This window comes from Channa argus, chromosome 11 (genome assembly GCF_033026475.1).
Source record: "Channa argus isolate prfri chromosome 11, Channa argus male v1.0, whole genome shotgun sequence".
In the NCBI taxonomy this organism is placed as follows: domain Eukaryota; kingdom Metazoa; phylum Chordata; class Actinopteri; order Anabantiformes; family Channidae; genus Channa; species Channa argus.
The window spans coordinates 13,650,376-13,665,665 of record NC_090207.1 but is presented as its reverse complement, the minus strand read 5'-3'; the positions used below and the strand labels follow the sequence as shown (position 1 = coordinate 13,665,665).

Here is a 15,290-nt window from a genome sequence, read left to right as displayed (position 1 = left end):
ATGTTTCCTGTTTGAGATTCTGCCTTTCACTTTGCCCCACAGATACAGTTGCTTAGTCAGAACATGATGGATGTGTGTGAATGAATGAGACACAGTGAGATTGTCTCATAATTAATTTCTCATAATCACATTGCGCATTTGCTTCATACATTACTGCAAATCCCCATTTGGTGATACTAAAGTTACAATTAGCTATCAAATAAGACAGCAGCAGTGTAAGGGTAGACAAGAAGAAATGAAAAGAGTATTGGGGTAGGATGCAGCCTGCTAAGGTTCAGATATGACTGAACTCAGCTGTCCTAAGGCCCTGACTTCATATGTGACCATTACATTGGGGATACATTGCAGGCAGACAGACCTACATGCTGCAGTTGCCCTGGTAACATAAAGCAATGAAGCAAGTTTGTCCACAGACACCAAGAAAATCCTTGTTTCCTCTCTGCTCATAATAAAGCTCGTTCTCGTTTCCTTCCACCCCCTCTCATTTCTTTCCCTCCATCCATTGCATCTCTCGTTATCCTTAATTTCCTCCTTTCATTCAATCCCTCTTTTGAACAAAACCTGACCACCGGCATGTTGCTGATGTCATGGTTGCCATAGAGACAGAGGCCTCACAGCACTGAGGTTGTACAGAGATGGTGAGGTCAGGGAAAAGGGTAACTATGGGTCACAAATTTAAGAATTCCTCTTCTTATGATATGTTTAAATGTCAGAGGATTCTCATATGATCTGTTTTTATCATCTCTGCACAAACTCCTGTCTGAAACAAGCCATGAAGAGGATCTGGGAAGAAAGCTGGTACCAAAAGTCCTGCGGTTAAACAGGATAGCTGTGGTTCAGCCTTTAGAGCAACCACCCATGCATCCCTGGGCTGGTTAAGTTCCTGGTTCTTCTTCCTTAAAGTTTCTTGGCCAAACCACTGGAAACCCCTGTAGTTGTGCCATCATCTACTGCATGTTCAGCAACAACTATTTCCATATGGGGATCAATTAAGTACCTACAATTATTATTATTATTATTATTATTATTATTATTATTAACTGCAAACGTTGAGACTGGTTTACCCTTTATAGACCTAATCATCAAATGTTTTGCCCATTTGTGCACAAAGTCACAGAAATGTCTTTTAATGGTATAATATCACAACAACCAATCTTGTTTGTTTATGAATTATTACAATCACATTTAAGACATTTAAAGAAAATAGACAGACCTTATGGAAAAAATGTGTGAATAAAGCTGTAACTTATGTTATAGTATTGTTATAACAATGGGTTTATATAAATTTTATAGAACTTTCTCAAAATAAAGAACACTCATTTTAAGAGTAGCAGCGGCAGCTTCCTTGTTGGAAGATCAACAGCCTGTAGGCACTCTGGGGTGTTCTTACACAAGGCCTTAATTTTTCAACTTCTCCAATGGATCTGCTCTCTGAGGCCTGCAGCTCACATGTATAATTACCTAACTGAAATAAATCTAAGGCTGGGTAACACTTAGGATAACACAACTGGCTATAAAAAATAAGTAAACCGCCCCTAAGCCAATCATATTTTGTCTTTATTAAACTTGATACTACTATACGAATACTTCATCCACATTATGCCTTACTGATTTCCTGAAGACACATGACATATTTAGCAAACTGTCTCAACTTGATCAGATAACCTGCACTAAATAATGATAAAAAAAATACAATTCAAAAAGAAAAACTGCCACTTGGGCTGCAAAATACATAACCATGTTGTTTAAATTCCTGTGCGACTGCTCATTGTTTAGTGCCAAATGATAAAAATTTAAACTGACACATGAACCTAAATGAGAAAATATGTACAACATGCTCCATTGTGGAAAGAGATTGACATACTACAGCACCTAAAAACACATGCAGCTTATAATGGGTGGAACCACCCAGATTCAGAGTTTCAATTAGATAACCTATAAGCACACATGCTCCCTTTGTTCCTTTATTTTACCACTGTCACAAACAGCATGACCAATCATTTCATAATTGGGTATGCTGTGTTCACATTATTAAATAAAAAAAACCAAACAAAAAAAAATTTCACTAAATTTCTTCCCCGTTGCCTGCTTTTCATCCCCTAAATTCTGCATTGGATGGTTGTTTTTAGCCAGGTACATGTGGGTGCAATTTTGGTGGAAAAGATGGTGTCAAGACCTCACCTGGATCATATAGAGCTGGGCGATGCGATACTCCTCCACACTCATAGGCATGGGAATGCGGTACTCCTTAATAAGCATGATGAATCTTTGAGATGGGAAAAGGGGGGAGCAGGAGAAGATTGACAAGGGATTGGGAGGGAGGGATAGAGGGAAGTGAGAGAGACGGGGGTACCGGAAAGTCTCTGGGGGTTCCTATATGTAACTTGGCAAATCACCAGCTGAAGTCCACATTGGTGGTTCCTGTAGGGTAAGAAGCAAATAAAAGCATGAGGTACATAGGTTGTGATTATATATTAAAAAAATAAATGTCAACAAGCATCCAACCGATGAAGTTTGTGTTAGTCAAAACACCCTTTTAAGTCTATCGGTGAACCAAAAATGCTTCATCTTTAAACAGTTCAGTCACTCAAAAGCAGAAACCAGGATCAATAATCCGCCATACCATTCATAATAAATAAAAGAGTAAATCATAATGAGTGAAACGGCATCCAAATACATTTCAGTAGGTCCAAGATTCCTCACATAGCCATTCCTAGTGGCTCATTCACAGATATAGAAGAGAGCCAGAGTGTCAGATATGCTCAAGATATGCTGAATAGCTGGTCCGAGCTTTGGCACTAAGGACAGGCATTAGTGTTGTGTTTTCATCCAGCGTCTTAGATCCTAGTAAGGCATTTCCCAGGAGAAACCTCTCTTCTTATACACAGGCCAGAGCTCTGTGTGTGTGTGTGTCTGTGTGTGTGTGTGTGTGTACGTGTGTGTGTGGCATGTGGCCGGAATCTTTGGTGAACACCTGAAGGACCCAACCACCCTGTCTCTCCCAACCAGTCAGCATGATCACATGAGGGGGCTCACTGAGCACAAGAGGGATCAAAGTTGAGTGGGGAGCATTACATAATATTGTAAGAGCCCCCTGTGCATGATTTAGGTTTTACAAATAGCAGCTTTAGAATCAGACAAAGCATTGTTTTCAAACCGAATCACACAAAGCATTGTTTTCAAACCACAAACAGCGTAAGGTGTAGGCTATACATATGCACCATGTGGGTGGCATGAGTTGCAGAAGACTGCTTAGACCACTAAGGGAAGAACAGCAAGTAACAAGCCAAGAAAGTAAAAAACTGTACACCACTGAACCGCCCTGTAGTAGGAGTTTATCTAATTTAAATAACACAGGCATCAACTAAGGTGACTTTAACAGGAGAGAAGTAAATAAGGAGAGGTCGGTTTTTACTTTGAGGATTTCACAAAATGAGTGAGGGCACCAAGAAAGGAGCACATTGTTTTGTAATTTTCAAAGAATAGCTGGCAGTTCCTGATGTGAAAATGTTTCACACTATTACAGGCTAAATCCTAGTTAATTTGTTTTATTGCCCAAATTGGGTACGTAGCATGTGTAAAACAGAAAACCTCAACGCCCGTTAATTCTTCAGCAACAATGAATTAAGTCTATTTAATGGACGGCCTAGCACTGTATGTGTTTGGATATGACTGATGGAAGCACAGTGGTGAGGATGTGAGTCACAGTGCTAAGAAGTCTGTACTTTACTGTACAAGTACAGTCCGTGCAAGGCAGAAAACACCACCATCCTGGTTTGGCCAGCATTTGGCTGGCCAAATGTGATTACACTAGTATTGCATATTATGAATATTAATTAATTTCTGACCTGTGGCAGCAACGGGACCTCACTCTTGCACACCTATATTCCCACTTCAACACCTGGTGTATCCAAAGGTTCTGGTCCAGCACCAGAACTAGTGAAAACAACTCCCCATCTAACCCCCAAAAACTCAAGCTAATAATCCTGCCAGGATAAATATGCAGCCTTTATGCATACATATGTGCTTACACACACTAGAGGTTGTCTTCCATCCACTTTTCAAATAATAACTTTGTTTTATACAAGAACATACATTGACAAAATCAGAGCAGAACACCACGTTTTACTGAAAATAACTGCACCCTGGGGAAAGGCTGGGATAAAACTAGGCTAGCTAAAGAGAACCAAGAAAAGCTTGCAAGGCTTCTAGATGTCATAGCCAGGCTTTAGAGCCGAGGGTCACAATGCTCATCCTTCTCTCAGTGTCAATAATAAACAGTTTCAAAATTTATTTAAAAATATGATTTAACAATGCGGCAACAACTTGAACTTATAAACCAACTGATGCTGCAACCATTTTCTGAAAATCTTATCTTGGCCAGTGACTGCATGTGACAGCTGAACAGATTTGGAAGTCATTCAGTGTGGCTTGGTATAACAGATTATTTACTGTTTAATTGTCGGCAGCAGAAATAACCACTCCACGAATCAAAGTCCAGCTACATGCTGACAGGCAGTCCACAAACAAGGAAGTGACACCAGGTATGTAAAGAGAGACAGACAAAGCGATGAGGGGGGTGGGGGATGGCTAAGGACAGCACAACAAAGAAAACCATACATTCACAGCTTTCCTCTGTCCAGTAGGATATATTAATAGCCTGCAGTGATGATGCCAAGCAGGGATTTGTAGAGATGGTGATAAATATGAATTATGTTCCTGCCTGTAAAAGCAGGATTATGACAGTGATTACGATTATGACAGGCCATTTATTAGAGCTTTATTATAGATTAATCCACTGACCATTTAATTTTTTTAGTCTGATGTGACTTCAAATTGTGGTTATGTGCATGAGCATATGCATCATGTTTGCTTTAATTATATTTGAGATGTGTATAGAATTTTCATAAATTGAATTGGTCATAGAAAAAGGTACACAACTATGTATGTAAAGTACTGAAATTAAAACTGCATGTCAGCACACACAGTCCAAAGAACTTCCTGTAGACCTCCAATATTATGCTCTCAATAATTGTGAATTGGAAGATATCTGCAAACAGAGTGATCCTTTAGGAAAACCTGCAATCTGCAGCCAAGTGCACATGCTCTGAAGCTACAGTTAGGAGTTCACCTTTAAGCACAACTATGACCTGGGAAGAACTGCCCAATTCCAGATGTGAGAAGCTTCGAAAGACTTTCCAAAAAGACAAGAAGCTGTGATTGCTGCTCAGATGGCTTTTACAAAGTAATTAATAAAGCATATGAGTAGGCACCATTTGTGTGTGTGTGTGTGTGTGTGTGTATTATATATATATATATATATATATATATATATATATATATATATATATATATATATATATATATATATATATATATATATATATATATATATATATATGTATGTATGTATGTATGTATGTATGTATGTGTGTGTGTATGTATGTATGTATGTATGTATGTATGTGTGTATGTGTGTATGTGTGTATGTGTGTGTGTATATATATATATATATATATATATATATATATATATATATATATATATATATATATATATATATATATATATATATATATATATATATATATATATATATGTGTGTGTGTGTGTATATATATATAAGTGTGTAATTACAGTATAACCACTGTATAGGTTATAGTTACAGATACATGGCCTATGCATTAAAATATCATAGTTCATAGTTATCTTGTTATCATAGTTTTTGATAATACAAACTGTTTTGCAGTGAGTGACTAATAGGACAAACTCCGTCCTATGGATACTCTTAATAAAACTATACTTTATTCCACATACATTTATTTGGCATTCATTTACTATGAAACACCTTCACCTTTATTAATATAGTCTAGATTATGCAAGACTTTCAAATTAGCTGGTTTCACAAATGTCTTCGCACAAATAATTCATACGTCATTTACCAGTGATGCAGACATAACCTGAAATGCCTTGTAATTTAAATCTTTCTGTCTTTCTGGTGCAGATGCTGTGCACAGCACTGGACCTGTAATGCACAATTCATACACAGGCTCGAGAGAGCTCTGGCACCATGCTTGACCCAGAAGAAAAAAAAACAAAAAAACTTTCACACACCGATCTTAAAAATAGCCTGGTCACAATAATCCTAGAATACGCAAGCAGGGTGCTTGACGTTGTTTGTTCAGAGAATATGCTCATTCCCTTCTAAAAATACAACCTCTGCCTCCCGCTAGGCAGTGACGCAATAGCAGCACACACCAATGCACAGCGCTCATCAAAAAGCAGCCTCCAATGCTTAAACTGAAGGCAGAACTGAAGAAAACAGTAGTTAGAAGCCTTCTTAGCCTATTAAACATATGGTCAGCTGCAGCAGTACCATGCACTTGAGGTGTATAATGCTGTTGCAATGTTCTCATATCTTTATCATAACATTATCTAGAGGTGTGATTAACAATCAGTATGATTGTTTGAAATCTTTTAATTCAAATTTTGAAGCTGAATTAGACACTAAATATTAGCGTATCTTTTTTTTTTTAACAGCACAGGTTGGATATAGTCATTCTAGTCATTCTTTGGACCATCAGATAACACGATGACTGCTACCACAGGAACCATAAGGACAGTGCCTGTAAACACGGCTACATTTGTGTGACTGCAAGAGCCAGTATAAACAAACAAGCTCTCCAAGATGTGCACATGCGCTCACCTCTAAACAGGGATAAATGCCCAACCTAAACAGATGAAATCTGCTTTTTCTATATGGCAAATACTTGATTATAGGTTCCAGGCTAAAGGCTAATGTTTCCACCTAAACATGACTTTGAGATCAATTTTCTTTACCACTTCAGGCTGCTCTGTACCACATTATTAGACAATGGTATTACTGAAGGTGCAACAGACTGTATAGCTTTTGGCCGAAAGGTATAGGCTGCCCGCAGGACAGAAAGCAGCATCTAGGCCTTGCTGTCAACACAAAGCAGACTGAAAGAAGGGAGGTGCTTAATCATGCTTTTCCCCGAAGGCCACAATGGTGGTGCTCCTTTAAAATTTTCCAGAGCACCACTTTCAGTCCAAGCAACAGAGAAAGTTATGAATTCCAAAGGACTTTTAAGAAGAGGGAGGCAGGAGTTTCCTCATGACTCACTAGATGCAAGACCCTTTTAAGTGTAATGTTAGTCCCTGGAGTTCCAAAAATATAATAGATCAGTTTCAAACAGCATTGCCTACCCATTAAAGACTCAAACTCAGCCATGTAAACTTCCACAAACACAGTCTTGGTCTGTCAAGAGTATCCTTGATTGAGTTGATGAATAAAGGCTTAAGATGTTTGTGCTGGGTTATGTACACTACACAGCCATCCACCTTCAATTATGAAGGAAATCATGAAGCATACCATATTTCAAACAACCACACTGTGCAAAGATTAGACTTCTTTATCCCACAGAGTGTCTGATAAACCCAAATCATAAGGCTTCATTAATCACAGGTACAATAAATACTTTGGCTTAGATTAGACTTTGAACAAAAAAAAAAATATATATATATATATATATATATATATATACACACACACACACACCCTACAAAACCTTTTTCTCTACTTTTGTCCTTATATGTATTCTTCCCAACAGACTAAATGCATTTGTCCTCCACTATAAACCCATCTGTCTGAGGGTTTTCATTGGTAATGTGGGAAGCTTAAACTTTATCTATATCTATACAATATTTGTGAATGCAAACAGTATTTATTAAACATTTTACCCAAATACAACATTTGTTTTTTCTATATCGTTAACCACCGGACAGTGGCTGGAATGATATAAAGTATACAGGTGTGGTTTCGTTGGAGGCAGTTTGATTTCAATAGAGCACCAAAGGGGTGAGCAAACGTTTTTCTTTTCACCATATTTAAAAAGTAGTCGGTATTGTCTGTACCATATCATGTAATTAAAAGAAAGGAGGAGCATCATTTTGAATATCCAGTATTCAGTTTACATCACAGCCTCAGATTTAGATGCAACAAAGTGCTCTCCTACCAAAAGTGAGAACTCTACAAGGAAACACTACAACAAACCCAATACCCACCACTGTTAGTAGTTGTGCCATGTGCTGACAGAGGTTTGATCATGTAAAGAGATAAAAAAAAATGTAAATCAGAATATACTGGGGTGTTGTGTAAATACAGTAAGCTCTCATGATGTATCCTAGAAGAAGGCCATCACTCTCCCTGTCCCTCAGGACCCTGCTCCTCCACAGGCTAACGAGGTGGGATGCACAACCTGCCCTTGTTCTTTACTCATCATTGCAGCACAAGGGAAAAGCTAAAAATACTCAACACCCTGTGAGCACCTCCTCCATTGCGTTCCTTCTCCTCATCCTCCTACAGTAGCCCTGCAAGAAAGAGCTGCTTCTAAAAATGATCCTCGGTTACACAGGGAAGCAACGAACAAGAACCACTGACACAGTGGAGAATGTGGCATTGAGAGAAAAGCTGAACTTCAAAGACAAAACTGCTGCAAAGCAAGGTGATAATTAACAAGCCAAACAAATCGTTAAACACCCAAAGGCAAAGAGGTTTAGTGGGGACTAAAGAATACATCATTCACATTTATGGAAATATCATTTTACATTAAGATGATTTCACACTAAGCTCTAACAGGGTGTCTTGATAAAAATCAAATGTTGTCATCTTCAGTTTTATGTGTCATTACTATGATCAGTACCTAGATTTGTGTGTGTAATTCTTCCTGTCTCTAACAGATTAAAATTAACTCACAGTAATTATTTATTGTTAGACAATGTCAAATAGAGAAAACATGATTATGAATGAAAGCCTCACAGCTGAATTACAGATGCTGCATTGATATTTTCTAACAAAGATGGTTGGATAGTGAGTTTAATGAGAATGTGAAAATAGCTGTATTAAATCTCATGACAAACATGAACTCACTCCAAGGCAGATAAGTGAATGTCACAATATCTGAGGTCTGTAGCAGTGGAAAATAGGTTTCAGTTGTGCTACCCCCATAGCATGTAATTAAAATTTGATGTAAATAGGTGGCATCTGAGAACTTTAAGCTGCTTTAATAGGTGAGCGATTGTTTCCTCGTGCTTCAGACATGGTCATCAACCCACAGTTTTCAATAATGGACCCGTTACACGCCAACTTGATATCTAATCAACACCACACTTCACTCGGAAATCCAAAATTAGATGACCTTACATTACAAATTATACTCGGATTAATCAGTTATGTGCCAAGGTTAAATGAGGATCTCCCTTCTCAGTCATCCTCCACGAACACTCAGGCAGACTAAATCAACTGCGCTAGTCTTACATAACTCAGATACAAAAAGGGAAACCATCGCTACTCTAGCATTTTGTCCTACCTCATTAGCTAATTCATGCAGCCTGCAGACCCAAAGGACAGGAAATGCTTTTGTGGATTCAGACAGTCTATTTCAAACATCTCCATCAGTTTACCTATGTATATTTGGTAGCAGCAACATGCTGATACAATCAAGCCCTTCTTAGTAATGTATACTTGCTCAACAGTGACAGGACAAAAGCTTGGCACAAAGGCTTAAAGGAATAACAACTAATGGATTTCCCATGTGACTGCCTCTAGCAATCTCTCAGTAGTGCAATGTGGTTTTGACTATATGAAATACTACAATGATGTGGCTGAGACTTGTTACTGCAGTGAGACAACGCCCACATTAGTCTATGTCAATGGCAGAACCCAGGCAGGTTCACATGTAACAGATATTTAAAGTGTGTGATCTGAATGACCATTTGTGAAAACCCTGATGGAACTTCGAGGGAGCATTTGAGATCAATTAGAAGTCTACCTTGTGTCTTTAATCTGAAAAAGATATATGTCAACTATTTACAATGGACATACTTTTGTAACTGTTTTATTATAGACAACATTTTAAAAACAAAATAGTAGCAATTCTGTAGTGACTGGAAAAATATGCCTAAAGCATATTAAAAATATAATAATAATAATAATAATAATAATAATAATAATAATAATAATAATAATAATAATAATAATAATAAATAATAATAATAATAATAATAATAAAATGGAACCCATTATCCCCATCTAATTAATAAATGCTTTAGTGTAGCTAAATCTAAAAACTTCAACAATACTCTTATAACTGGCAAAGAGAATTTTTTGAAAAACTGTCAAGGAAAAGAAATGAAAATATATTGTACTTGTATATTGTACAAAACATGTCAAGACTAATGTTTTGCTTGAGGCCAAAATGTATCTTTTCCTGCCCCTTTATCCTCTCCATCATTGCTTGAACAGGGGGTTACCATGGAGACACAGAGGGCCCTTTCTGTATTGGTTGCCCAGATGAAGTCAGATTGACGAGGGAAGTAGAGACCAGATGCTACCGGGGCTGATACTTGTTTCTCCTGTCTCCACTTTCACTTTTGTTAGTTGCTCCCCACCATGGCTCAGTTTTCATTCTACTCTTAAAATAATAGCCCCGAGCAATTAAGCAGTGAATTTGAATTAAAGTTTTGAAGAATTTGTAGAAACACAAAGAGCCCCAATATTAATTTTTTGAATGTTTGGGAAGAAATGAGTGCCCCATTTTCTCTAATAGCTAAGAGCAAAATTGATATGAAAGATTTGGTGTGAACTGAGGACAGAGGAATAGAAAAATATGAAAGCATCAGCCAGAAAGTGTTTTAGAGAAACACACACACATAAAAAAAAAAACTAGGAAGAAAGGGGGTTTAAAATGTATTTTAGCTCAGCATTTACAGTATTTGACAGATTAACTCTCAGGACATGACAGCTACACTGCAAAGTACAGTAGTATGATTAAACGTTGAGGCCGTCTGCTGCCTTTTGTGCAGCATGAAAAACAGCAGGCTTCCCAAAACTGTTCTACCCAGTGGCCAAAGACAGAAGTAGTCTCTTTGCTGACCATAAAAGGTCATACTCAAAGATGTTCATGACCCATTTTGATGGGTTCTGTGACCAGGTTTCCAGCTATGTGGAATTCTAGGCTTTTTGGCTTGGGGGTTTTCTTTTCAGAGCCAGTGTCTAAAACTTAGTATCCATCCTATACATAAAGGATTCTGACATTTCTCTCACAGACGCACACCAGTCTGAATTCAGACACAGGGCTTTGTCTGACACACAGAAACAAAGAATGGGCACAACATAGAGAGTCTTCCACATAAAAGCTTGTGCAGTGACTGTAGAAAAGGGAAAGAGGTGAGGGGGCCGCAAGGAGTCTGAGTTAGGGTCTAAGGGAATCTATTTTTAGCCTCAGAAAAATCAGGTGTTTGAGGCGAATGGAAAAGAAAGAGGAGCATGGGTAAAGGGACATGAAGCAATGCAGTCTCTTCCATTTTACAAGAGCCATGCGAGTCAGAATGCTGCAAGGGTTGGAGCAAATCACAAACAAACGATCACTAAGACCATATTCAAATAACAGCCAGGAAGACATCCACCAACTCACAAACATGTTTAATTCCCGGTAGACAATGCACTTTAAAGATTATATTAGCTAATGCCACACAGAAGCAGATATTGTTGAATAAATAATAGACTGTTTCTGCTTAAGAGACCGTGTGTTTTAGTGTGACTCAATTTCAACTTATGCACAAGCCACAAAGCACCTGTCTTTCCTGACAAGATGCACATTACAGACTTTATTCCTCTCCCATGAAATGAAACTCATGGCATAGAAAGGTAGCTGACTGCTATAAAAACACACCTCATCCACCCACACTGCCAGAAAACTAATATCCAAAGGGAAGCGGACATGTTAGTCTTTGTCTCATTTCCCAGACAATGCCAATATAGCAGCATTAGCATTGGCAGCATATGTGCCATTCATCAGGTGGCTCATCAGGGATGCATGGGGACAGGTTGTACCCGTGTTGTCCCTGTCAACAGCTCGACACCAACAATAACATTAACCTTGAAAATAATTCATCATGAAATACTGTCATGATGCCCAAGAGTCGGCTCAAGATGGATTAAAAGAAAACTTAGACCTTTGGATAACCAGCCATCTAGCAATGTGTTCCTGTATTCTCCTAAGACCTAAGGAATCATAAATTGTAAGAGATGTTTTCCAGGATTGTTTCAAATCTCTATAGGTGCCGAAGCTATTGAAAAAGCACCTATAAAAATCTCTGGCTTCCACAAATATCCTGCTGGGTATTAAATCTTTCTCTGGTGAGTTTTACTTTAAGTAGGGCTGCACACACTTATTATCACACCATCAATGTTGATGTATATTCATTCTAAATATATATGTTCATTACTTGTAAACTGGCTCGTGAGGGTGCACAACAAAGCAACAAACAAACACAACAAAACAGTTATATGGTAAATTTTGCTGTGTCATAGATACAAATGTTTTAATCAGATACTGGTGTTTTGTCTTGCACCACCACCACCATACAGCTAGAAGGTCCCTGTTTTGAATGCCTGACCAGCTGCAGCATATTTGAGTGGAGTTTGCATGTTCTCCATGTGCTTGCGTGGGTTTCCCCACGAGTACACCGGTTTTCTCCCATAGTCCAAAGACATGCATGTTAGGTTAATTGGTGACTCTAAATTGCACGTAGATGTAATTGTGAATGATTCTCTGTCTGTGTATGTCTCTCTGTGTTTGCTCTGAGATAGATTCGCAACCTGTCTGTGACTGGACAATCTCCAGCCCCTGTTGACCCTGGAACAGGATAAGCGGTTACAGATAATGCATAGATGGATAATTGTGTTGCTGCCCACCACTGCACATGTTAACATGAGGAAAGCGAATTAACAGGGACTTAGAAGATATGGCTTACAGAGTATATGAAAATTAATTAGAAAAAAAACTGATTGAATGACCAAATAAAAATGTGTTGTTGTTTATAAATATTTTTAACAATAATAAAATAGCATGTAAATTGTAGTAAGTAATCAGACAGGAAGTGATGCTCCTCATCTATCATTAGCATTTTTCCAATTACAAAGGAGACATCAGACTGATCATAACATTGACTCAGCTGAGTGCTAAGGTCCAAAACAGTTGATCTGAATTGAAAATTGCAGCCAAAATACAGTCATGTATTATCAATCTTCCTGGTCATTAAGGGCATCAGCCTTAAAACCACAGTCATATTAGTAAGTTGTAAGAGTTTTGACAATCCTCAAATCTGACCAAAAAATAAATAAAAAAATCGTGTTTTGGATCAACCGTTTTGTATATCTAATTGGTGTCTCCAGCAAATCTAACCAAACAAGCTAATTATCATGTCATCTAACAGAAAAAAAAACAAAGAACAATAGATATTTATAAAGCAAATTTGTGGATGATTGAACTTTTGTGTCTTAATAGAAAATGCACTCAGAGCTCATTGAAATGCCCTCAGGAGCTGTCAGTGTCCATACAAATCAGTCTCGAATGGCTGTCAAAGAAATATCGGCAACGTGTTATGAGTGTTTTTAACCAGGAGTTTATAAGCTGTGGGAAAAATAATTCTGATTATACAGTCCAAGTAAACAAGAAGACTTCGATGTAAATCCTATTTATTTGACTCCGTATCGGTATGCATTCCCATGTTACACCCCAAGCTTTAGAATAATTCAACTTTTTCTAATATGCCAACAAAGCAATTAGAAAAAGGGCAAATATAACCATATGAACAATTCACCAACTTTGAGAACTGAGCACCAGAGACTATGGGGTACAACATTCTCAGTTCATTAATGTTTAACAGCTGTGCACCTGTTCTAGCTCTGTCACTATCCACTGCATCTTATCAGCCAGCCTTTACGATCATAATGCCATCTTGTCTTGGTAGGAGTGACAGGGATTGTGTATATACAGTGGGTGGGACACAAGATGCAGGAGATCAGCATGCGATGCACTTCCAAAATAGTCCACCATCTGGTGTGCATAAAAGAGCCAAGACTATACCACTCCTCTGCTTAAAAAACCAATTGTTCTAAAGAAATTACACGGAGCAACACTAATGTTACACAATATTCAACTTACTTTTACAAGATCAAAGGAGATGGAGCAACATTGTTAGGAAAACGTCAAATTACCACACAAACAGGAAGACAAGTGAATTTAAGATAAATGCACAATGCAACATGCACAGTATAATCTTAAATCTTACTTAACATCCAGTTAAATCTTCAAAGTGCCTCATGTGATTCATCTTTCTCTCCTAGTACCCGTTTTTGTTTTCGACCTCTGCTAGCACTCTCATCTGATAATCAGTTCAAATAGGACAGACATGGAACCAAAAGATGTGGTGAGCAGCTGCGTACATCATGCAAACTTTAACTGACAGGAAGTACGCCTTTTCTTCTCTACCCAACCAAAATGTTATTATGAAAGGGCTTTACAGTCATTTGGCATCAATACTGTTCTTAGTGACAAGATTACTCACTTATGCAATAAGCAAATCAAAAGCAAATTGAGGGCTGTAGTAGAAACACTGAAGATCTCTCACACAAAGATTCCACAGAGTTCAATGAATACTCAAACAAAGCTGAGACATATGCTCACAAGCTACTGGCTCCTCTAGCGGAAATTTTCCATTCTATAGTCACTCATACATATAGCATAGATTTATATATTCCCAAAGTTTTGGTGTTAAGGACTGTGTTATACAGCTGAGCAAACATTAGAACAGTATCTAAAGTGATAGTATGTAATATTATGTAATTATGATTATTTATCTAAAAGGTCATTAGAGTTTCACTGTTTTTTGTGTTGATAAAAACAGTAACAACTGCTTTAACCTATCAAACACAATTTTAAAAAGAATTAAAGTCTCCCTTCAGTTAAGAAACATTACCAAAATTACAGATCAACAAACCAGAAAACATGCAAAAATCTATAACCATTTGCAGAAAACACAAAAATGTATGCTGTATCCACACTGTATCAAAAGGGGGGATTATCATGATTTTTGAAATCCATTAAAAGGTTTGGTCACTAAAGAAAATGTGAATATAGTGGAAAGGATATCATCAACATTGATCAAGTCAGTTTAAATCTAATCAAAGTAACATTAGATATCATTTTAAAGACCTACTGTCAAAAATCTGTATTATGCCTTAAGACAAACCAAAAAATGTAACTATCAATTACATTAGAATTATGAGTCATGTTGTAGGGGTAAAACTGTTCAACAGAATGGCTCAGTCCCAATCTCCAGACTCATTAATATACTCAAAGTATATCTATCTGTGGTGGTTAGGACTAATATGAAATCAATGGGTTTTGTAAACACAGTTTTTG

General features: G+C 37.6%; 1 protein-coding gene across 7 annotated transcripts in view; it reads right to left on the bottom strand.

Moving 5' to 3' along the window:
• Positions 1-15,290, bottom strand: part of LOC137136686 (membrane-associated phosphatidylinositol transfer protein 2-like) — a 39,381-nt gene that overhangs the window by 21,537 nt on the left and 2,554 nt on the right. For 6 of the 7 annotated variants that reach the window (XM_067522317.1, XM_067522323.1, XM_067522322.1 and 3 more), the window contains exon 2: positions 2,182-2,421. In XM_067522317.1, the coding sequence (XP_067378418.1) occupies positions 2,182-2,259 (78 nt within the window). In that variant the 5' untranslated portion in view covers positions 2,260-2,421. Of the gene's footprint in view, positions 1-2,181; positions 2,422-14,157; positions 14,306-15,290 lie in introns of those variants that run through there. The other variant, XM_067522318.1, reaches the window with a different exon arrangement.